The 23,079-nt window shown below is 40.5% G+C and overlaps 1 protein-coding gene across 4 annotated transcripts; it reads left to right on the top strand.

Annotated features, from left to right (window-relative positions):
• Nucleotides 1–557: 557 nt before the first annotated feature.
• On the top strand, nt 558–19,962 carry ppp6r2a (protein phosphatase 6, regulatory subunit 2a). 4 transcript variants are annotated; one of them, XM_071896709.2, is made up of 24 exons: nt 558–944; nt 4,579–4,748; nt 5,074–5,328; nt 6,846–7,032; nt 7,217–7,354; nt 7,446–7,511; nt 7,749–7,861; nt 8,565–8,678; nt 9,249–9,375; nt 9,744–9,896; nt 10,354–10,584; nt 10,747–10,811; nt 11,504–11,619; nt 11,742–11,827; nt 12,948–13,028; nt 13,154–13,251; nt 13,538–13,595; nt 13,978–14,105; nt 14,218–14,342; nt 14,468–14,612; nt 15,032–15,120; nt 16,099–16,300; nt 17,403–17,507; nt 18,384–19,962. In XM_071896709.2, exons 3-24 carry the CDS (start codon nt 5,102–5,104, stop codon nt 18,430–18,432), a joined length of 2,703 nt encoding a protein of 900 aa, XP_071752810.2. In that variant the 5' UTR covers nt 558–944; nt 4,579–4,748; nt 5,074–5,101; the 3' UTR covers nt 18,433–19,962. The 4 variants fall into 4 exon arrangements, with proteins under 4 accessions (XP_071752810.2, XP_071752808.2, XP_071752809.2 ...); XM_071896707.2 differs by having other exon boundaries at nt 14,218–14,372; XM_071896708.2 differs by having other exon boundaries at nt 11,721–11,827.
• The last annotated feature ends 3,117 nt before the right edge of the window (nt 19,963–23,079 follow it).

The following is a 23,079-nucleotide window of genomic DNA, read 5'->3' as shown; positions in this document are numbered from 1 at the left end:
AGCAGTGGTGGTAGTTGGTTCAAAATAGTTAAGTGCATGATTTTAATAAACTGATGATGATTTTTGAGGTAAACCATCTATCGGGCAAGTTTAGGCCCACAGGTTGTTAGTGGAGTAAAAAGTAAGATATATGCAAAAGAACCAGTAATCCTATAATATGTGTAATACAAATGTCACAGCAAATCTATAAGTCCCCTTGGGAATATTATAGTGATACCATAGGAGATAGAAAATACCATATATGGTCACTATAAACAAGTTATAGGCCTAAGGCCCTATAGGCATATTATAGGAACACAGGGACATTACAGTGATTTTATAGGATTAGGGGCAAATTCAAGTGAATTAGAGTTCCCTCAAAATTCGACTATTAATTTCAGTACTTGGGTAAATTGTGTTACTTTCCATCGCTGGCCACCACAGTGGCATCATTCATCACACCAAAATGTTTTGCTGAGCTCAGAGCACTGTCTGGAAGTCAGTGCACGTCCCCGTGGACTAAGCGGTCTGCTGCGCGCTCCCGTTACCATGTCGCCATTTTGATTCGAAAAATATGACTGAGTTTTTCCTGCTTTGCATGCTAAACTTAGCTTCGTGTTTGAATTATTTTGTATGTGAGTACAAATTGTAAGTTCTATATCTGAAATAATAGGTAACGCTATTGATGTCAGTTAGCTGTTAATGTTAGGGAACTGTTTGTTTGATAGACTTCAAAGCCACATTTGACTAACGTTAGCTAAGTTAAGCTAGCTAGCCTGTGCTGTCGCAGACTGACCCCTTCTTCAAAACAAATCACAATTCGCTCGCGAGCTAATGTAGGTTAGCTAGCTAGCTAACGGTTAGCTCGATAGCTAGTAACTTAGTAGCTGGCTGCTTGACGAAAGACCCCACCAGCCATCTAGTACAGACGAAAGGAGTAGCTGACAGCAGACTTTTAATAAAAGGTAAGTTTTGGACATAAACATCATGGTGCTGAACGCGTTTCAGCTGGCAGCTAACCCCGCTGCTGCATCGTCAAAGTTAAACGTTACTTGGAGAGCTATTTAAGTTGGCTAACTTAGCTCAGGACATGTTAACTAGTAGCTAATTAGCTGACGTTCTAACTGATAGGTGGTTGTTGCAACAACCTAGGTAAGGAGGAACTAACGTTAGCTAACGTTAACTGGCTTGCTAAAATGTGTCTTGCTAAAGAAAGGTTGTAAGCCAAATCAGCCAGTTGGCTAATAAACTAATGTTAGCTAATCAGCTAACTTTGCCAACAGAACTAACTTAGCTGTTAATGTATTAGTTGGTAGGCTTATGGTTGGAAGCAAGTGAAGTTAACGTTAATTTTATTTGTTGTTGACAGATATTTGACTAAAATTTACTACTATTATTTGTTAATGCCAAGTTATCGATAAGCTAACATAAGCTAAGGAGCGTTGTTCAGTGCAGCCATTCCGAATGGCATTCGAAGTTGGCTGAGGCCAGCAGTAACGCAACCTAAACCTAGCCAAGTTACTGAAGGCAAATGATGCATACAGTTAACGTTAGCCAACGGTTGTTACCGATGGCTGAAGCAGAAGCAGTGTTTTTTTTAAATTAATAAGTGCGAGGAATGTAATTAATTGTGAGGAATGTAATTATTTTCAGTCATGTGGAGGGTTATGTTGTAGTTGTCTGTAGCTCCGCTGGAGTTGAAGTAAACAGAAATCTGAGCTCCTACCCCAAGTCAGTTGATGTGCATTTCATGCCAAGGCTACGATAGATCAGTTTACATTTCTTTAGCTAGACACTTGTGTCTCTGCATTGTTGAACAGTCTCATCAACATATCAAAATATCAAAAATCAGTGGTAAACCGCTGGGGTACACTCTCCTAAAGGTAACATTGAACATTTGGGAGTATTTTTCTTTTGTATACCAAACGTTGGATACAGATCTGCTCACTGAATTTCCAGTTTATGTGCATCTGAGATTAGCGACAGGCCGAGTAAAATGTGCTTTTGCTTGTCCTTTTAAGTGCACCATTGCAAGAGTGGTTGGCCATTTGATAATCCATATAGTTAGGCATTTTTAGGACAATATGATAAACACTCAGTTGTCACCAGTTGCTTTATTTACATGCAGCAAGTGAAGGTGAAGGAAGAGTTGACGAAGTGTATGGTGTGCTCCCTTTCCCTTGATTTCACCTCCTTTTAACTTGCCTAATTACAGACTATTGTTGGTTCACAACATCCACTTGTGTGCCCTTCAGCCATTGTTCCTCTTTCCATCGTCTGTTATATGTGCCAGTAGACTGTTTTTGTTGAGGTTGCCTCTGGTGGGTTCTATTTTGGATGTAAAGTCAAGCGTTTGCTTTCCTGTTCAGTGTCCACAGGGAGCGTTGTACGGGTTATTATTGCACTTGTGTACTCTGTAAATGTATGCCAGATGGACGCTGCTGCATGTGCAGGGCAGGGTCCTACTCAGGGGAAAAAAAAGAAAAAGGAGGAAGCACTTGGATTTCCTCCTTCAGTTTTACTTCCATGATGGACAATTGGTGACATGTTGGACAGACACGTACTTTGTCTTTGATGAAGCAAGCCGATTTGATTTTTGTCACCGCTAGCGTGTGGTCTAGATTAGCTACCATAGTAACCAAATGGGGAAAAAAAAACATGAACATACTCCATTAGTTACAAAAACATTACATACTTGTCTCCATCACTGAAGATACATTCACCATTTAGCATCATCAGGTAATGGGGGTTTAAAAGCCTCTTGTTGCACTGCCGATGAGACATGAGGAAGAGATGATGACCAAATCTTGTTCAGCTGCCGTCTAAGTATAGCGTGATGAGTGTGCATGCAGTGGCTGTTTGTGGTTTTAATGTAGTTTTAAGCCGCAGTAACTAGCCTAATTTGTTGTGTGTCAGTGTGGGAGGCTACCATATCTTTCATGGTCAGCTCTAGGCCTAAACATTGATATAACCTAATAAGTACTACAGATTAACTTTATGATAATTTGTAGTTATCTATGACCTGCGCCTACACCACAGCCTAATGCACTTTGATATTGTGATAAGTTCACAAAGAAGCTTGCAGAAAACTAAAGGGAGACACTGTTGAGACTTCCCAGGCAGCTTCGTTCGTGGGGAATGTTTACTATGGCATTCGTACTTGCCAGTGAATATTCCCATTGTGTAGACTTAATACCTTATTCATGCAGACATGGATCATCCTAATTAGGTTTGTTGGAGCTCTTAGCTCTTATTGTTGATGTTTCCCAAAAGACAGCACAACATTTCAAAATATCTCAATGTTTTTTAATTTAAAAATTATGTTTTGCTGAACTATAGCTTATATTGTAGCGCATATTTAGCCTAATAGGCTATTGTTTTTGTAAAACCAAGGGGGCAAGTTAACACATGAAAGCAGTGTCATGTCACGTTCTCATTCACTAAAGTGAAACCTACATTGTGCAGACGTTTTTATTTACTAGGGTTTGACTCTCGGACTTCACCCTAACATCATCGTCATTACCTGTCAGTTTGATAGGCACCATGGTCACAACCCCACGACTAATAGCCAGGCTCAAACAGTTTTGTCTTCAGGCAGTTTAAAGTTTACAGTGTGGATAATCACAGAGGAATAAACCTGGAGATTTTGTCTGATGCAAGGTCACAAATTGACTCCCAAATTTTCCCATTAATATTTATCAGGCCACACAGTTTGCATAAAGTTACATAAACAGTAAGGTTATACCATAGTCACTAACAAAACTGTAGGCTTAAGTACACATTTTACTTTGTATTAGATTACATTACATTACATGTTAGTAGAGCTGAACAAGTAATTGAAAAAAAAAATTGAAATTGCAATATGAACTTATGCAATTTCAAAATCGCAGAGGCTGCAATTAATTGCTTAAGAGAGAGGCGCCCAAAATGGATTTCTGAACAAGATGTTTTAGAGCTCGAGGTAGTTTTTGGTCCATGAATCAAGAACAATATTGGTGAAAACTTTTCATCATACTCAAACTCAGTAAATCCTACACACTGACATCAATTTTTTTTAACAAATTCACTTTTCTTGAAACAATTTAAAAGTTCTAAAAAATGTATGACAAGAAAAACCTGTGATGATATGAATCACAGCTTAAATCGCAGTTGCAATATTCTGTAAAATAATAACAATTAGCTTTTTTGTCAATATCTTTCAGCCCTACATGTTAGTCAGGCTTAGGTTAAGTTTGAGGTGTTGGGTTGAATAAATAAAATAAAGATTGCACAATGAGAATGGAATTCACTTTATTTGCCAAGTACAACAGATGTATAGGAATTTGTCTTGGTGGCATTGGTGCAGAGACATTATCAACAACTTTAGAGTTTGACAGCTGACACACAATGATACGAGTTTGAAGTATAACAGGACCTCACATACGGTGCAAAAGGGCAATGAAGACACACAATAGACAGTAGACTATACATATTCTATTTACCTGCAGTATTTATGTAGACTCAAAATTATGGCAGCACGGTATGTCAAAACAGTGTCATTTCTCCTGAATCCTTGTTGCACAATTGAATAATAATCCCTGCTGTCTGCTTGTTTCCCAGGTTATGGTGAGCCTCTCAGCGTCTCATCTCCTAAAGAGGCCTGTGTTCTAAGAGGAGATCCATGCTGATAAATGCCAGGCCTCGCCACACTCTCTGCCGTCTGCACAAACACAAATGCCTGCCTGCCCGTGGGGGAGGTCTGATTAAAGATACCCACATTTCATCCACTGGTATGTACGAGCGATTTTACTGGGCAGACGTCTCAAGCCTCACTGTAGTTGTCTGCGCTCAACAATGATACAAAAGGGAATAAAGGGATTGCGCCTCGTTGCCGTTCCAGCCCTTTACTGTTTTTATCCTCTGGCTTACATCCTCATGTGTTTACATCCACTTTTATCCCCTGCTGCCTTCTCCACCTACGTCTCATCCCCACTCTTCCCTCTCCCACCTCCGTTCTTTCATTGTTTCTGGCCACTGCTGTGCCTGCTTCTGTTCCCCTCGTCCTCTCCCACCTCTATTTTCTTTCCCCTCCCTCCCTGCTGTCCCGTGGCCCAGGGCTGTGTCCCCCGTCCCAGCGGCCACCATGTTTTGGAAGTTCGACCTGCACACCACCTCCCACATCGACCAGCTGCTGGACAGGGAGGACGTGACGCTGAGAGAGCTGATGGAGGAGGATGACGTCCTGCAGGAGTGCAAGGCCCAGAACCGCCGGCTGCTCCTCTTCCTCTCCCAGGACCACTGTATGCAGGAGCTGGTCAGCCTCATCACCACAGAGCCTCCCGCCGACCTGGAGGAGAGGAGCCGCTTCAAGTGAGGCCGCACACTGGGGATCGATAGGCAGAGGCTAGGGATAGGTTTTCAGGTCGGGGATGGTGAAAAAGATACAGTAGTATGGTTGTAGTCGGTACAGCCTTCTATAACCTACTAGAAATGAAAAATACCTGGACAGACAGGTTTATATAGTATTTCATTGTTATTAATTTTACCAGGTAGTCTCATTGAGATAAAGACTCGTTTTCAAGGGAGACAAGGCCAAGAGAGCAGTATTCAAACAAAGATAACAATTGCAGACAAACAACATACAGTGCAAGCAGTAAGTATTTGGACAGTAACAGATTTTGTTGTTGTTTTGGCTCTGTACTCCAGCACTGTGGGTTTAATGCCTATGGGTTGCAGACTTCAGGCAGTCATCCATTGCAAAGGATTTGCAATCAAATATTAAACATGACAACTTTAAGTTTGTTAATTTGTCCACTTTTGTTCCCTAAAATGGGAGGAGTATGTGTAAAAAGAGCTGCAATTCCTACACGGTTCACCCGATATGGATGTAAATACCCTCAAATTAAAGCTGAGAGTCACACTTTAACCTCATAGTCATTGTTTCATTTCAAATCCAGTGTGCTGGAGTACAGAGCCAAAACAACAAAAAATGTGTCACTGGCCAAATACTGATGGACTGCACTACACATTGTACAAAAGCAAAATACAGTCAAAGTCACATAGAAGAGAGAGCAAAGTAAAATGTTCACTATAAGCGCTTCAGTTGGCAATAACCCATAACAAACCAGAAGGCTCCTGAGCCAAACCTATTAAAATGTTGACTAAACAAAGCAAAGACAGCTCCTTATTGAGAATGACACAAGATCCTTCATTAACAGTTTAAACTCAACAAGAGAGACCGGCTCTTTCAGCTTCAAATAATTTTGTCAATTAGTTCCATGAGGTGGAAGCATGAAGCCACTTCTGCTTAATTTAGTTCTGACCAGAGGGACAGATAACTAAAACCAATACTGTGATTTTATTCAGTCACTTTTGCTTCGTTTCATTCGTTCGGTCATTCATTTAGTGTATTTCTCGTATTTAGTATTTATATTTTCACATACAACTATACATATAGTTTCATTTTTGTTTTTCATACATATTTCTTATTTGTTTTTCCTTGTCTCAGTTTGCTATACTGCTGTAATTTTGTGCACGTTGCACAAACCATTTGGATTTAACATGCTGTAATTCATGTATTTGCATATTCATATATTATTTACTTTATACGTTACAGCTTTGTAATTGTTGGTTGTGTTTAATACCGCCATTTGCTCTACTTTAATTTTCTTTGCTATACCCTATTTATTTGTTGCTGCAATTACGGAAATTTCCCCACAGGGATCATTAACGTTTTATCCAATCTAATATAATATAATTTCTACCAAACTTTTAAAAAGATATTAGAGCTCAGATAATAAGGAAACATTTGAAATATGATGGCACTGTAATATCATTAACTGCACCAAGCCTCGCTCTCATTGTCCTCCTCCCTGTATTCCCTTCAGGTTTCCCAACATAGCTTGTGAGCTCCTGACCTCAGATGTGTCCATTATGAACGACAAGCTGGGCGGGGACGAGTCTCTTCTGGAGATGCTGTACCACTTCCTGGAGCAGGACCCGCCCCTCAACCCGCTACTGGCCAGCTTCTTCAGCAAGACCATTGGCAACCTCATTGCCAGGAAAACTGAACAGGTAAGTTGAGAAAGATCATAGCTTGGGGAATAGTTTGTTGAATGGAGCATGAGTTGACAACAGACAAACAAAACAGAAGTCTTGTTTTTAAAGAAAGAAAGGGAGACGATTAATCACAAGTCCAGACTCGCCCAGTTTGGCCTGTTTTGTGGAAACCAGAATATTGAGCACATTTTCTCTCCAGGTGATTTCGTTTCTGAGGAAAAAGGAAGGCTTCATTGGTCTGGTGCTGAAACACATCGACGCCTCAGCCATGATGGACCTGCTGCTTCGCCTCATCAGCTGTGTGGAGCCTGCCCCCTTGAGGCAGGAGGTCCTCAATGTAAGCTGCTCTGTTTATGTGTTTTTCTGCTTCCGTAGAGTAAGGATTAGCCTTTAAAGACTCTAATGGAGTTTCTGTTCTGTTCTTCAAGTGGCTGAACGAGGAGAAGTTGATTCAGAGACTCACAGAGCTAATCCATACTGGCAAAGATGAGGAGGTGAGAAACATTGGAGTTTCATCGATATTTGAAGACTTAAGAACTGTAGTTACAAAAATAACCCCCTTTCACACATGTAGCCATCTCCAAAAATGTTACAGAACTTTTCCATTAAGGCTTCATGTGTTCTGGGGGCAGGTCTTTCTCAAATGATGCCACTATTATTAGTAGTTACAGTAGTGAGATCTTGAAGTGAATTTTAATTTGGATTTTCTAATTCACTGATTTTCTTTCCAGAGACAATCAAATGCGTCCCAAACGCTTTGTGACATCATCCGCCTTAGTCGAGACCAAGCCAATCAGATGCAGGAGAACGTGGAGGCTGACCCACTATTGGCTGTGTTAGAGTCGTAAGTTTAAATTTCCTTTTTGATGTGAGTTCCTGGCGGGGAAAAGTAAATCTCACCCGAGACGCAGGACCTGATGTAACTATCGCTTGTGCTATTTAGGGTGAGTGTGTATTTAAAAACCTGGCTTGGATGTTAGACGGACTTAACCCACAACATCTCGCCCACTAATTTCCAAACCTCATCATCAGTCTCAACAACAGCAGACAAATGGGCCGGCTGAAGCTGAATGGCTTTGAAAGGAGAATACCTCACCTTAGGGCTGGGCGATATTGACAAAATCAAATATCACAATATTTTAGACAGAATACCTTGATATCGATAATGTGACAATATTTTGGGGATGACTATTTGTGCTTTTATAAGATACTTACACACAAGAACATTTTGAAAATTAATAATCATCATTAGTAATCAGTAATGTGTAATCAGTAATGTGGATATGATGAGCAGGTAAAGCCGATCATTGTTTATTTTACTCGGTCATAACAGGCTAATAAGTTCAGAAGATTGTATCACTTTACTGTAACGCAGCCTTTAAGACGTAACATTTAAGTTATTTCACAATATTACGAAACGATATCTAGTCTCATATCACAATATCGATATTATACGATATATCGCCCGGGCCTACCTCAGCTGAAGCTTTCATTATCGAGTTTGTTTGTATCTCAGGTGTGTGTCTGTCTACCTCTGTGTGTTTCAGGCAGGAGAGTGTAGCGGGGCTCCTGAAGACCATGTTTGAGGGAGAGAGGAGCGAGGCCTCCATCGTTAACGGAACTCAAGTGCTACTTACCTTACTGGAGACCAGGAGGTCTGGGTGAGTCAAACATTAGAGATTTTTTATTTATTTTATTTAGTAGTTTATTTAGGGACAGTGCAGTTAACATAACATTACACTTCAGAAGTTTGGAGTTTGTAGCTATTGCTAATTTCCATCCCTAGTCCCTAGTTGGATTTTAAAATAGAACCAAATGTCTTGTATAGACTAATAAAAACACAGAAATCTAATTGAAAAATAAATCTAATTAATTGGTTGTTTTACCCCGTAATCAGTCAATCTTAAAATAAGCTATTATAATATAAAGAGTTCTTGATTTTTGAGTTAAATATTTTAGTATCCTTAATTGGTGTTATTGTAGATGTTGGGATTGGGCCCACTTTTTGGTTCTATTGTCCTGGGCCACATGGTGAATTTTGATTGTGTTTTTATTTTTCTAGATGTGGGGGCAATTTTCTAACTGTGTGTTGCCTCTGGAAAGGAAACACTGCCCCTCCTCATTTAAAACCTCCACTGACGTTGTTGCTGCTGTCTTAGCAGGCAGACAGCAGGTATTTTCATCATCTCCAGTCTAGTCACCTAATCTTTTTGTCCGTTTGTCTCCCCCAGGTTGGAAGGGCTGATGGATCTGTATTCTCAGGGTTATGAAAGGTCTTACACTGTCAGCAGCAGTATTTTAAATGCCATTGAGCCCCATTTAAAGGACTTCCAGCAGCTTCTCCTGGATCCCCCCAAGGTAAAAGCCACTGAACAAATCATAAACACAAGCACTTAGGAAATGCTAGAATCAGCTGGCTTTGTGTAAATTGAATATAGTTAATACCACTATTATTACTGGTAATATTAATACTACTACTGATTTGCAGACAAGCAGGCAATGCCTCAAATAAGACAAAAGCAATTCTAACATTTAAACCTGATCTTGTAAAAACTACTGCAGTACCTGATACTGATACTTGAAGTGGTACTATACTTTTCTAGTGTCATACTGTTTCATTGCTTTCCCTTCTAGGGTGTCTATTTAGAATTTAAACCTAGGCTGGTATTGCTATTTTTGATATTGTGACAACACCAGTTGATGTACTTTTCTCGTTCTGTGCGCAGAAAAGTGCAATATTGACGACCGTTGGCGTTCTAGAGGAGCCGCTGGGGAACGCCCGCCTTCACGTGGCCCGGCTGGTGGCCGCCCTGCTGCAGACCAGCGCCCCCAGTATCTGCCAGGAGCTCTGCAATCTTGCCACCATGGACCTACTACTGGTACGCTCAGCCTGGCCTGACGTGGCATATTTGATCTCCACAGCTCCTTTTTGTTTACGATTGCTTTCACTAGCACCATTCTCTATAAACGTGCTTTTAATTGGTTTTATTGATTTTATCTTATTTCGTTTCTTTTTACTGTTCTTACAGTTCTCATTGCTTTTATATTTACTATTGTTTTATTACCACTGTTTTCCTTTTTTACTTGTTTCCTCTTTTACTGTTCTTACAGTTCTCATTGCTTCTGTTTACCGTTTTATTGCCGCTGAATCGTCTTGTTTTATTTTATGCTGGTCTGTAAAGCACTTTGTAAAACATTTTTAGAAAAGTGCTATATAAATAAAGTTATTATTATTATTATGTGTCTAAACTCTCACACCCTCATTATGTTTTTTGTTCTGTCTTTCATGTGGTCGCACAACATGTCCCTGACTCCGGTCTTCCTCTCTCTCCACAGGATCTGTTCTTCAAGTACTCCTGGAATAACTTTTTGCACTTCCAAGTGGAGCTGTGTGTGGCGTCTATCCTGAACCACCCCTCTGCAGAAGAGCGGCCCATCCCGGGCCTCCAGAACCACGATGGGAAGCCTGCAGCATCGAGCCCCGAGGCCCAGGCGGAGGCGGAGGCGGGGGAGCCAGGCAGGACCAGTGACCCACAGACCTCCATCCACAACGCCCTCGTGGCACATGTAGGTGGCTTAAGCAGCTTGGTATCTTGGACATGTGATGTACTATACCCAAAACAGTCTGTGCCATGTTGTTGTTTTTTTTTACACTTTTGCAAGGTTTTGACGATCTTTCTCAAATATTTCCACACTCACCTTCATTCCCTCTACCTGTTGAACCCTCAGCTCTTCCAGAAGTGTCGGCTGGTACAGAGGATCCTTGACGCCTGGGAGGAGAATGATAAAATACAGTAAGTTTCTTCTTCTCATGCAGTAGTTGTGTCAGTCTTGGCTCAGCATTGTGCTTGAAGTCTAGGTTTCTAGTCTGTTCCGATATAGTACAGGGTGTCTAAATTTGTTTTGAGCGTTTTAAGTCTTAAATTCAATTTTAGAAGTCTTAAAAATGTTGGTGCACTGTTCTTCCGGTGATAAAGTAACCCAGTCATGCAGACTATCTTAACAATTTTTTTCCATTCTAACTAGCATTAAAAAGGTCTTAAAAAGTTAAAAGTCTTAGTTGATGAAACTTACAGGCACCCTGCATTAGTATCTAAGGCTGGAGCAACATGCAATTCACAGTAGAGAATCTGTTACCACTGCATCATTTTGCTGCAGATGTATTGCATTGCTGTGCAGGTGTTGCATGTTTTGGATTTATTTTAGTTAGGCGTGAATCATGCATGTCTAAACTAAAACAAATGTTATGTGCTGAAAACATTTCGTCAGTGAATCAAAGCTAAAAAAAAATGCTGTAATGCTTTAATTGTTAACGATGCCTGATCGGTTTCATCTTCATACCTTGGATTCACAGGATTCTTGGATAGAATTCCTTACATAGTTTGCAGCAACGTCAGTGTGTTACAGGTTTTGTGTGATTGTGGCGTTGCAGTGTTGTTATTTTGTATGTTGAAAGTAATCCTAAGTGTCTGCCTGTGACTCTCAGGGCGGAGGGCGGCACCAGGAGAGGCAACATGGGTCACCTGACCAGGATTGCCAACATGGTGGTGCAGAACCTGGAGAAAGGACCAGTACAGGCCCAGATCGCTGACCTCATCAAAGGTAATCATGTGTTTCAACGGTCCTGACACCAGATGAGTTTCCCTCTTCATTCACTGAAAAGTAAACCTCCCCATGTTGTTGTTGTTGTTGTCGTCATCAAGGTGTGGTCTGCTCATTTGCAGAGCTGCCAGAAGACTGCAGAGGTCGCTGGGAGAGCTTCGTGGACGAAACCCTGAGAGAGACGAACAGGAGGAACACAGTGGAGCTGGTGAGATACAATTCAGTCACACTCACTTCCTCCCTCGCTAATAGCTTTTAACTTCCTCCCAGTTACTTATAACAGACTCACGGTAGTGCAAACACAGAATGATACAGCGGCCTGGTTTATGAACCGGTTTGCGAAGTCTCTGCTGCAGGATTTTGGTCTATGAATCTGGCTGCCAACAGAAACTCCCTCTCAGACATGGAAAAAAACTTTGATTTGTTTTTAGACGTTAAAAAATAAATATGACACTTTACTCTCGGTGTTTGGAGTACAGCTGTATCACACTATGTTGGGACCAGCCATTTATTCAGATTGGACCAACTGTCTCAGCACATTGTCAGAGCGGCCCAGGGGAACTTAACATCAAATGTGACCTACAAATTAGTGGATCTTTACCACTAATACTACTACTTTGTCTGCCTGCTCACAAGCCTCTCACAAGGTGAAATCCCCTCCCACCATGGTATAAAAATCTCCTTTGAGACCCATTCCCTTGTTAAATTGCTGTTTTTGTTTTTATGGAAAGGGAGGAAGCTGCCCTAGACACATGTATACAAATTACACATGGGCTCTTGGTTATTATTCTGTCATTTGCGCTGCAAGAAAATGCATTTGCAACATTTTAAGTAGTTTGTATGCTCAAAAAACTGTAAGTCTATAAGCTCTGTAAGATGAGACATAACTATTAACTACTACTAGTTATAGTAACAGGAAGGTTCAGTGGCACACCACAAGAGGACAGTAAATCTGTTTACAATGTAATTTTGGAGAAATTTTAAATGAAATTATTTTATGTTCTATTGTCCTTTTTATATGATGAGCTCAGAAGTTTGCTTTATAGCAAAGTCATTTCTATTTCTGCTATTTTATTTTGTTAGATGATTATGAAAGACTTCCTATGAAAGCATACATTTTAGAAAAAGTGTATTTTTTTGTGTCACAATGTCAGTAAAGCCTGGGAAACATGGCAGAATACTTTTTTATGATACATGAGTTTGTTTTGGGCTATGTTTGTTATACACAAATTGCAACGTGATATATAGATGTCTCTGGACACTGAAAAAGAAAATCAGTCGGTTAAATAATCCCCTCCACCCTGTCCTCGTTGTGTGCCGTGTTTCAGGTGAGCACCCACAACATGCACTCCTCCAGTGAGGACGACGACATGGAGAGCCCCTTCCCCAACGACCTGTCTCTCCAACAGGTAGGACCGGACGCACCAGCATGGCAAAATGACACTTAATAATAAAACGTACCTATCCATCTCTATCTGCAATAAACACAACTGTCCATAACACAGTCGCTTAAATTGCCGTTTGATTTTCCCAGGCCTTCTCCGACTATCAGATCCAACAGATGACTGCCAACTTTGTGGATCAGTTTGGGTTCAATGATGAGGAGTTCAGCGAGCACGATGAAAATATCAAGTAAGCGTTTAAAGTCTTTACACAGTGCTTTGCCTCCTGGGGGAAAAAGAAATAAGCTTTGCTACTCTATGACCTGTAAATCTGAGCAGAGACGCTGCTTCTTTATTTGTTGTATTATGTTGAAAATGTTCTTTTTGTTTCATTTGTGTCGTATTATCGGTCATAGTCGTATTTATTGTTTTCTGCTGTAATGACCCAGGTATCCCACAAATATCATTAAAGTTTCATCTAGCCTTCGTATGAAGTCGGCTCACGTTTTGACGTTCTACTGTTTCTCTTTCCCCAGTGCCACATTTGACAGAATTGCCGAAATAAACTTCAATCTAGATGCTGATGATAATAGTGTAAGTTTTTTGGTTTGTTCTTTGGTGTTTTTGCCAGAATCAGAGTTAAGGGCAATGCCACAGTTGTTTATACTTTGGTTGTTAACTTAATAGGAGTTGATACCTCCAGTTGCTTTCTTGCATCTTTCTCTGTTGTTGAGATATTTGGAAGTCTGTTTGTGCTGATTAATCTCTACCAAAGGCTTTGATGCTTTGCTTCTGGACATGTTCCTTTTAAAAATTACAAACCACGTTGGATAAAAAGGCTATGGTTAATTTGTACTGGTTTTCAGGTGTTCAGAGACCTTTTGAGATGCACTGCCTGTCTAAAAATGCTCAACAATGATCTGAGCTATTAAGAATTGTTATTTTAGTCTAAAGGTGTTTATTTCTATGAACGCAGGCCAATGCGGCTGCTTTTGAAGCCTGCTGTAAAGAGAGGATACGCCAGTTTGATGACGCTGATGAGGAAGAGGACATTTGGGAGGAGAAGGAGATAAACTATGCAACACAAGTCAAATCCAGAACAAGGTAAACTAAAGATGATGTGTTTTCTAGCTTGTATTCTCTACTCGGCAAGCCTCTCTCTCTCTCTTACCCTCTCACCTCTCTTCCACTTCTCTCCACTGTTCCTCTCCACCAGGTTTGGGGTGTCCCACCCCTCGGAGGGAAGCTCCAGGAGCAGCCTGGAGAACGGAGGCCGGGAGCGGGACCGCGGGTCTGAATCCGACGAGGACGAGGACTCTGCACAGAATGTCTCAGACGGAGGTAGACGGGAGGACGGCAAAGACCCACACAGTACAGCAGAAGATAATTTAAACTTGCAACCAACACTTCAACATCTTGGATCAAATTATTTTCTAGAACCTTGTGCATTTTTGTTTGGTCTCCAGGTCCAGGCTGGACAGCGAGTTTCGGGGACTCTGGAGGGACTGCGGCAACCCAAACTCCAGGAGGGTGGGACGGCTCAACCGGGAGCGGAGGAGACGCCCAGGAGACGGGCTGGGCCAACTTCACCGAGTTCCAGCCTTTCTGCGGGTGAGAGTCAAACCTGTTGACCCGTTCAGCAGCTAAACTGAAATTTACTGAAAATGAATTTGGTAATTTCTAGTTCTTAAAGTTTTAGAATTGCACAAGGAGTCTGAAAATTATGAGAAACGTGTATGACTACCCATTTAATGAAGTTGTAGATCCACTTTCATTTTGGATATTGTGAATTTTTTTTTACTGTGAAGAATAATCTTCAGTTTTAGAGTGATGTGGCCTAGTTGATAGTTGTATTGCCCAGCCACTATCAGCACAGATCACTGACCACAATCTTCAAATTCAGCCAAGAAATAAAGGAAAAAGGCTTGAATTTTGAAATGGAGATTTTGTAGAAACTCCTGATGCCTTAAACAACTGTAGTGCATTACGACATGTTAAAGATTTTACCGTCTCTTCCTGGTTCCCTGCAGTACGGAGTCGGGTCCCAGATGCAGCTCTCCTGTGGACTCGGGCAGCAGCGACACAGATAAACAAGCGAAGCAAAACCACGATAAGAGCGGTGAGTGTTCGCCTTGATCCTGAGAGCCTGACTGTCCCTTAGCTCCTTCTGGTGGAGATACTGCAGTGAGACACAACTTTGTCTCTTGAACACATTCCCAACACAAAACACCGGTCTGGATTAGGAGTGGGGATTGATGTGCAAAATTCACAAAACTGACTTTTACAATCCATTTTTTCCTGGGACTTTTAAATGTGTAACTTTTAACCCTTTAACATTACTTGGCACAACGAAGAACAGAGTTGTGATGTGACAGAAGTCTAAATTGTTTACGTCCGTCATTCGTTGTTTGCCGCTTAGCTGGAGCTGTCTTGACAGCGCACGGTAGAAGTGGAAAAATCTACGATCAGCTCCTTTTTCCTTGATCCTTCCTTCATGAGATTCAAGGAAACAGGGAACTTTATGAAATGTAACCTCTGCCACACAAAAGTCAAGTATTTTTTTGAAAGAACTTCACACCCAAGTCCATACAAAATATCTGGCAGTTAAATGTTGCCGCGCTTATTAACAAGCATATATACCTCGAAGAATATTTATTTTTAATTTGTACTTGCACAAGTCTTTCGTAACATTATGCTGCTATTACTCCTTTTACTACTGCTTTTATTTATTTGTTTTATTTTTAACTATACCGAGAGAAGCCAGGCGAAATTTCATTGTACCTGAGTATAATGACAATAAAGATCATTCTATTCATTCTATATCAAAGATCAAAGATCTTTTCTGAATCAGTAAGGGGCATCAGTAAATTCGGCATAGAAATGATCCACCAAGTGGCACACGTGTGATAAAAATGTCAAAAATATAATAAATATTAAATAATAAAATGAAACTGTCTGTCTGTCTGTCTGTCTGTTTTCCTGTCTGTCTGTCTGTCTCTTTGTCTCTCTGTCTGTCATCCTGTCTGTCTGTCATCCTGTCTGTCTGTCTTCCTGTCTGTCTGTCTGTCTGTCTTCCTGTCTGTCTGTCTCTGTCCAGCGGTCAGTGTCTCCTCTGGTTCGTGGCCGGTGGGAGAAGGGAGGAAGGCTCCCCTCGTGGCCTCGGACAGCAGCTCCTCCGGGGGATCCGACAGCGAGGAGGACGACAAGACCGCCGCCGCTAGCTCCGCCCCCGCCGCAGCCACAGCCGTCGCCTCGGAAACGGCCAGTGCCCACGGCAACAAGAAAGCTGACCTCAAAAGGTTTGACATGGCTGCGTCTTGACAAAATGCTTCTCCCTTGACCGGTCCACTCTCCAGTCACACATGAAAAGAGGGTGTCTGTGTATATAAACATCTATATTTGAAACATAATTACCACATTGAGGTAATTATAGACTGGACCAGGACTTAAATTACTGGATTCATTCAGTTTTGCTTTTCTAAATAAAGTAAATCCTGGGAGCTTCTCTTGTACTCTGCAGAGAAATCTGCCTGAGATGTTTTTACAGTTCAAAAGGTTAAGTAGAACAACCTTGTAACTGGACAGAGCTGGATGGTTATTCCTTACAGTAATATTCTTTATTTTTTCAGTAGCAAGTAGTGTAACAAATCATCAATAGTATTGCAGTTACCAATCAAAGTAAGTCATTACTTCTGTTATCAACCCCTCTAAATATTAGATTAAAATTGAAGTATGCAAAAACGATTTCCCACCCTCATCTCCCAACTTGTTTTCATCGTAGTCGTCATCCTCTGTCGACATGGGAACACATGAGCATTAGCATAGATGAGAAATGAAATGGCAGAAAACTTTACTTCCTCTGGGTGAAAGTATCCCCACTACGATTTTATCGAGCAAGCAAAGGATGAGAAAAATATTGGACCGCAACGCTATTTGATTCCACTGATCTGTCAGATAGAAACACACAGGAAATTCAACCGAGCTATCCCATTTTTCTTTTAATGCAAGTGAGGATGCAGTTGACCAATTTTGAGGGTGTAACGGAAAATAAATAGTGGAACGAATTACAGCTCCCAGGGAGTAATGAGTAAAATAATATTCCTGTGCTTCCATACTTTTTTTGAGTGATGATTCCCAACAGCAGTTACATCTGCAAAAGCTGAATAATATGATAAGATAGTTTATTGATCCCCATAGGGAAGATTTTCTTTTCTCTTGGCCTCCTCCACAGAGGTCAGAGGTCAGGCTCGGCTACAGAACAGTATGGGATTCAGTGTCTTGCTCACTGACAAGTCCAAATCCTCCACTGTTCTTTTCCTACTGTTCTGCCTACTGAGAGCTGTGTTGTTGTTGTAGAATAAGAAGTGACTCTCACCCTCCATGTTTGTCTCTGTCCTGCAGCGAGGAGAGTCCAGTGTCTCTGGAGAAACTGTCTCTGTCGGACCCTCCTAAAGCCTCGGAGCAGCCGCCTGCTGGAGACGCAACCACAACACAGACTGATAGGAAGTAGGTGTCACCAGAGTATGGAAGTCCAGGAGGTCATGTGGTTCAGTCAGACGAGCGCATGTCTTTCGTGTTTTTCCAGAATAATGTGGTATTTCAGATTGTTTGAATTCCTTTATTACAAATTGTCACTCTCAGACACATCCGGACCGTTTAACAACAGGATCATCCAGCGCCTGCAGATATATGAAATGTTTTTATTCCACCGGGAAAGAGAAGTTTTTCACAATGATGTTTTGACACCTTCACTTTGCCTTTTTTTGTAGTTATTCCTGCCTCTCAGCATTTTTGGTTGGTTCCCATGTCGTTAACCTCATTGAATGTAATGTTGTGAAATGAGTCTAAGCCTAAATCTCTCTTTGGACGGTATTCATATCACATGGGAACGTCAGTAATTTGATTTTGCCCGTGCAAATTGTGATTTCAGTCAGTCAACTGGACAGTAAAGTGGCTGTATCACTGTAAAGAGTGATGCTGCTCTGCCACTGGTTATATGGTCCCTGTAGTAGAGTTTTATGTGCTTCACATAAAACACACAAAAAAAAACAGAATTTGTCTCGTCACTACAGCCAAACAATTTGCTCTGGAGCAAAGGAGCAAACCCCTCTGCATCCTAACATGTCATATTCTTTTATCGTATCCCAGTATAGGAACTAACCGCTGTGCCTGTACGATTTATCAATTGCCGCCTTGGAACATGGGAACGAACCTTGATGGTCGTGTTTACAGGAACGACACGTCTGTAAATGTCCTTAGACGGCCGAGCCTTTCGGTACTCAAAGCCTACATAGAAGCTCACCCTGAGCAGTACAAGGGATAATTACATCAGATCCCGTGTGTTTCTAAATGCCCCCTCTCTGTCCGTCTCCCTCCCAACAGAGAGGAAACGCCACCGCCCCAGGAGGTGTCGGTCAACGGGCCGGTTTGAGAGCATCCAGCGGCAGAAATCCAACCTTGACGGGTGCCACAGACTGTCAGCCTCCTCCAGAGTGACTCCCCCCAAATAACCTCACTGCAACCCTACGGTGTTTTTACTGAATCACTCTGCCATGTTATTGGACCTGGACACTGCCAATCAACACCAATAATGAGGCGGCGGAACATGTAAAAAAAAAAACAACAACAAAAAAAATAAAAAAAAAACAACAACAAACAACCAACAAACAGAACAGAGTGTAGAGGAATCATCTTCAAAGCCTTTTTTCCGATGTTGCACATAATTACGTGCGGTTTTAATGTAGCAGCGATCTTTAAAACGACCGAATCCGAGGATTATAAACATCGTTATTATTTTTTTATTTCCTGAAGGATTTGCTCTCCTACTCGTTCAAGCTGTTGGACCCCAAGTGTTAGGGATGTTACATCGCGGCCCCTAAGCGGATAGCACAGGTTAACTTTTAACGACAAAACGATGCCTCAACAATAAATACCTTCTTTTGTTTTTTTGGGGATTTTTTGTTTTTGTTTTTTCCTTCAAGCTTAAGAAAAGCACTTATGCAGCCATTTACTGTACATTATAGCACAATGTAAGTGTTTTACCCTCATCTCTGCTGGCCGTCTTATCTGTCCTCTCACCCAGATCAAGGTTTTTACCCATTTTTCTTTTTTTTTCTTCTCTCTTTTCTTTTTTTTTTCGGTTGCTGTTGAAACATCTCTTACTCTCCTACATCACCAGGTTTCTGAATGTGTTGAAGTGCTTCAGGAGGGTCCGTCACAGAGGAGGGGAGGGTCGATGAACAGAGCTCTATAGTATTACTGTCTTTTTGCTCATGTGCAATAATGTCAATTAGCCATTTTTATTTAAAATGAAATTCAACATATTTCTTTTTAAAAAGAATCAATTTAGCGTTGTTGGAGAACGACAAGACTCATTCGGTATAGTTATGGGCAAAAAAAAATAATAATTTGGATATAATCTCAACTCGAGGTTTCTGATTTTTATTTTAATTTTATTTTTTTTGTCTTTGTTTCATGTTAGTGCATGTATAACCGGTTCTCTGTTGACCTAGCTAGTGAGCTAAGACCTTCTGATTGTATTGACCTTTAAGTTCTTATTGCTATCCCCCTTAAATCAACCAAACATTATCTACCTATATTCAAATATTATCTACATTTAAAAGTAATTTTACAAGCAATCTCGAGATTACTATTGTTGTCTGTTCCTTTTTTTTTTTTTCTTTTTTTTTTGGTTTCTTTCTTTTCCACCGAGCACTTACTCACAGGGCAAGAGCTGCTGTTGCATCTGGTAAGAGTGACGCTGTGTTTTTTTATTTTATTTTATTTTATTTAGTTTTATTGTTTTTGTGAGCAGCAGGATTGGAAAAGAGCGTTTGGTTTTGGGTTCTGCAGAGCTCCAGGCCTCTCTGGTGTACTTACTTAAAATCATTTGACAGCTATCAGGTTCTACGATCATTGTTAAAAATTTGAAATTAAAAAAGTGTCTGGTTGACCACATTAATACCAAAAGCCTTTCTTGGCAGTTCTGGTTGTCGTGTTTCCACTCCTGCAAAGATCCCACCGGCTGTTCAGTTTAATGAGAGAGAAGCATCAGACTGAACATTTTCTCTGTTGATCCCCCATCATTTTTTTTATGCTCGTTCCTTTCCGCAGGGAGGTCAGAGGTCAGAGGTCAGCAGTCCTGGAGCTGGTAGGGAATTGAACCCAGGTCTTCCTGCTCGCTGCAACAAATCAAGTCAGCAAAGTTTTCAAATGACTCCAGCGTTTTTTTGAGGTATTTTATGATAAACATTCAATGGTGGAAAAAGTACTCAAATCCTTTACTGTAAGTAAAAGTAGCATAATTCAGATTCAGAAGACTTTATTCATCCCTGGGGGAAAAATTAATGGAAAAATACTCCATTAAAAATAAAAGTCCTGCGTTCAAAGTGAAATTTAAGTATTTAGCAGTAAAGTGTACTGAAGTATCAAAAGTAAAAGTCCTGTTGGGGAGTTTAATAATGCAACATATTTCATGAGCTTATCGTATGTTTTGCATGTAAAACCTTATTCTGCAAAGTAACTAGTAACTCCAGCCGTCAGATAAATGGAGTGGATTAAAAAGTACAAGATTTCCCTCTGAAATGTAGTGGAGGAAAAGTAGAAAGTCTCACACAATGGAAATACTCAAGTAAAGTGTCAGTACCTCAAAGTTGTACTTCAGCACAGTACTTGAGTAAATGCACTAAGTTACTTTCCAGCTCTGTAAACATTTAAGTGAAGCTGGTAGAACTGATGAGAATGAAAGTGACCCAGGTGCTGCATGTAGGTCAAATTAGCTCAACAGTAATGCCAGTATTTGATGTGGCTCCTATGTAATTCTTGCCTCTATAACAGTTATCTCAATCTTCTGAATGGCATTTTTCCTATTATTTAATTTTTTTAAAAGTAAAACTCCTAATAGCAGCCAAAAAGACCCAAGAGTTTCAAAAGAGTTCCAGGCTTCTGTTGTATTTGTGTACAAAAAAACAAGCTGCTTTCTCAACTTCCCCTTTTGTTTGGGAAATATCTCAAAATACCAGCATGAAAAAAATAACCTGTCAAATGAAGTGTGTTTCCATTCTAAATTAGCTTAGAAAATCTACAATAATGAAACACTTCAGTATTTTTGTCTCTGGGCTGAAACTTTACAGACTCAAGTCAAATACACTCAAGACAAAAAACAAAATTGAACATTTAAACCCACATTGTTTTTATTTTGATTCTAAAAAATATATTACATGATTGACAACATAACCCGGCTCAGAAGGTAATTTCTAATTTAAAAAAACAAAACAAAAGAAAAACAAAATAAATAAAAGGAGTATGTCATATTGTTGTGGTTAATGTGGTAGAGAGTTGTCAGGAGAGATGAGTATAACTAGAGTGAAAGGATGAGCTGGGTTTGAGTCGTGTGAATACAGGCTGCGGTCAAAATACAAACACACACACCAAGTCTTCCCCACAGTCCGGTTCTGACGTTTTGGTCCGAATATTCCTCAGAGGAAGATGAGTTTAAGATCCTCGAGGTCAACCTTGCATCTTTTGTTGTTTATTCATCGATTTCTGAATGAGAATTTCCCCAGATCTTGAAGTTGAGGGAGGGGGGGAAACGGCTGATAATGATGTTGGAAATACAGCATGGTTTTCTCAGGAGAAATCCATTAAATAGTGTGTTTTAAGGAAGCTGAAATGGCAGCCGAAGCTTTTCATTGGTTTCTCAGGGAGATACAGTAAGATTTCAAACACCAAGAATCCACTCTGCAGCATCTTGGTGACTCCAAACCACAACAGCAGGGATTCAGAGTCAGATCCAAGTCTCTGTTATACAAACACTTTCCCAGGCTCTTTATTAGTGCTACGCCATGTTTTTCTTAACATCATTATCAGGCTTGTTTTCACCCCACTGGAAGACGCTTCATCCTGGACGACAAGGCGTGAGATGAAAAGTCATTATGTCAGATGTTGTTGTTTTTTTTTTTGCATTTTGATTGGATGGTAGGAGGCAAAACCAGGTGTCGTTTCGTTTTCAGTGAGAAGATGGTAAAATCTGAAAAGGTGCTGCGTGTTATTTCAAGAATATTTAATTTCTAATCTTGATGTTGAGTCTGTCGAAATGTCTCTTCTTCTACCAGAACAGCCAGCTACAGCCTCGTTTCAGTGTGATCATCCTGTGACGTCCCAGTGAGTTTGAGAGTTGCAGATGCCCCATTTTTTATTTATTTATTTTTAATTTGGAAAAAACAAAGTAGCTCAAACTGTGCAGTCAGGCAGGTTTGGCAGTAGAGCTGCACAATTATGGCTAAAATGCTCATTAATCACGATTACTAAACACATTTCTTGGTCTCGATTCTTCAAATTATTGAAATAATTTGGAGAATTGAGTCGATAACTTGGGGAAAGTTATCTTCCTGCGCTTTTGGCATATTCTCTCAGTATCCTCATTATTTTCAGCTACACTGGGCGTTTTAAGTGATAAGAAATGTTCCAATATTGCAATATTGATATGCAAATATTCTTCAGTTAACTGTGGAGACTAAAATCCTGATACACAGCTCTACTTGGCAGGACGTCCCATCTTGTTACCGACTGTTTTCTAAACACAAAATGAGTCAACAGCACTGAACTTGGCCTGATCGGTTCGGTGAGCTAAAACCAATCACCGATACCCAACGCCAGGAAGACTTAATGTGGCCGCTTAAGATTTATTATTGACCATAATCTATATCCAGAAACATCCCACCGCTGTGGGCGAGCAACACAGTCAGAGTCAACCAGCCTTTAAAAGAAGCCGCTCCACCTGGAGAGGCTCACTCTTACACAAACACACCATTTCCACTCTTGCATTAGGGTTGATATTGAGTAAGGACAACCGTCTTTAGAAAAAAAAAAAAAAAAAAAAAAAGACATTGAGGGTTTACTTGTACATTTTTTCTCCAAAAAAAAAAAAAAAAGTAGTAGCATTAGTCACATTAATACAGAAATAAACAAATGGCACATTGGATTCCTAATTTAAAAATAAAGTGGTGCTTGAGGAACTTTCTTACTGAGGAGACAGTTAAATAAATTACTACCATAAACGTTACATACAAATCTGGAG

The sequence above is a fragment of the Centroberyx gerrardi genome, chromosome 24, assembly GCF_048128805.1.
Source record: "Centroberyx gerrardi isolate f3 chromosome 24, fCenGer3.hap1.cur.20231027, whole genome shotgun sequence".
In the NCBI taxonomy this organism is placed as follows: domain Eukaryota; kingdom Metazoa; phylum Chordata; class Actinopteri; order Beryciformes; family Berycidae; genus Centroberyx; species Centroberyx gerrardi.
The sequence above is the reverse complement of the archived record's forward strand: the minus strand, read 5'-3'. Positions and strand labels throughout refer to the sequence as shown.

Excerpts from the sequence above, each read along its gene's own strand:
- ppp6r2a (XM_071896706.2), top strand. The coding sequence starts at position 5,102 with ATGTTTTGGAAGTTCGACCTGCACACCACCTCCCACATCGACCAGCTG. Across the intron at positions 11,620-11,720 it reads GATCGCTGACCTCATCAAAG|GTGTGGTCTGCTCATTTGCA; the intron begins GTAATCATGTGT and ends GTCGTCATCAAG. Across the intron at positions 15,121-16,098 it reads GCAAAACCACGATAAGAGCG|CGGTCAGTGTCTCCTCTGGT; the intron begins GTGAGTGTTCGC and ends GTCTCTGTCCAG.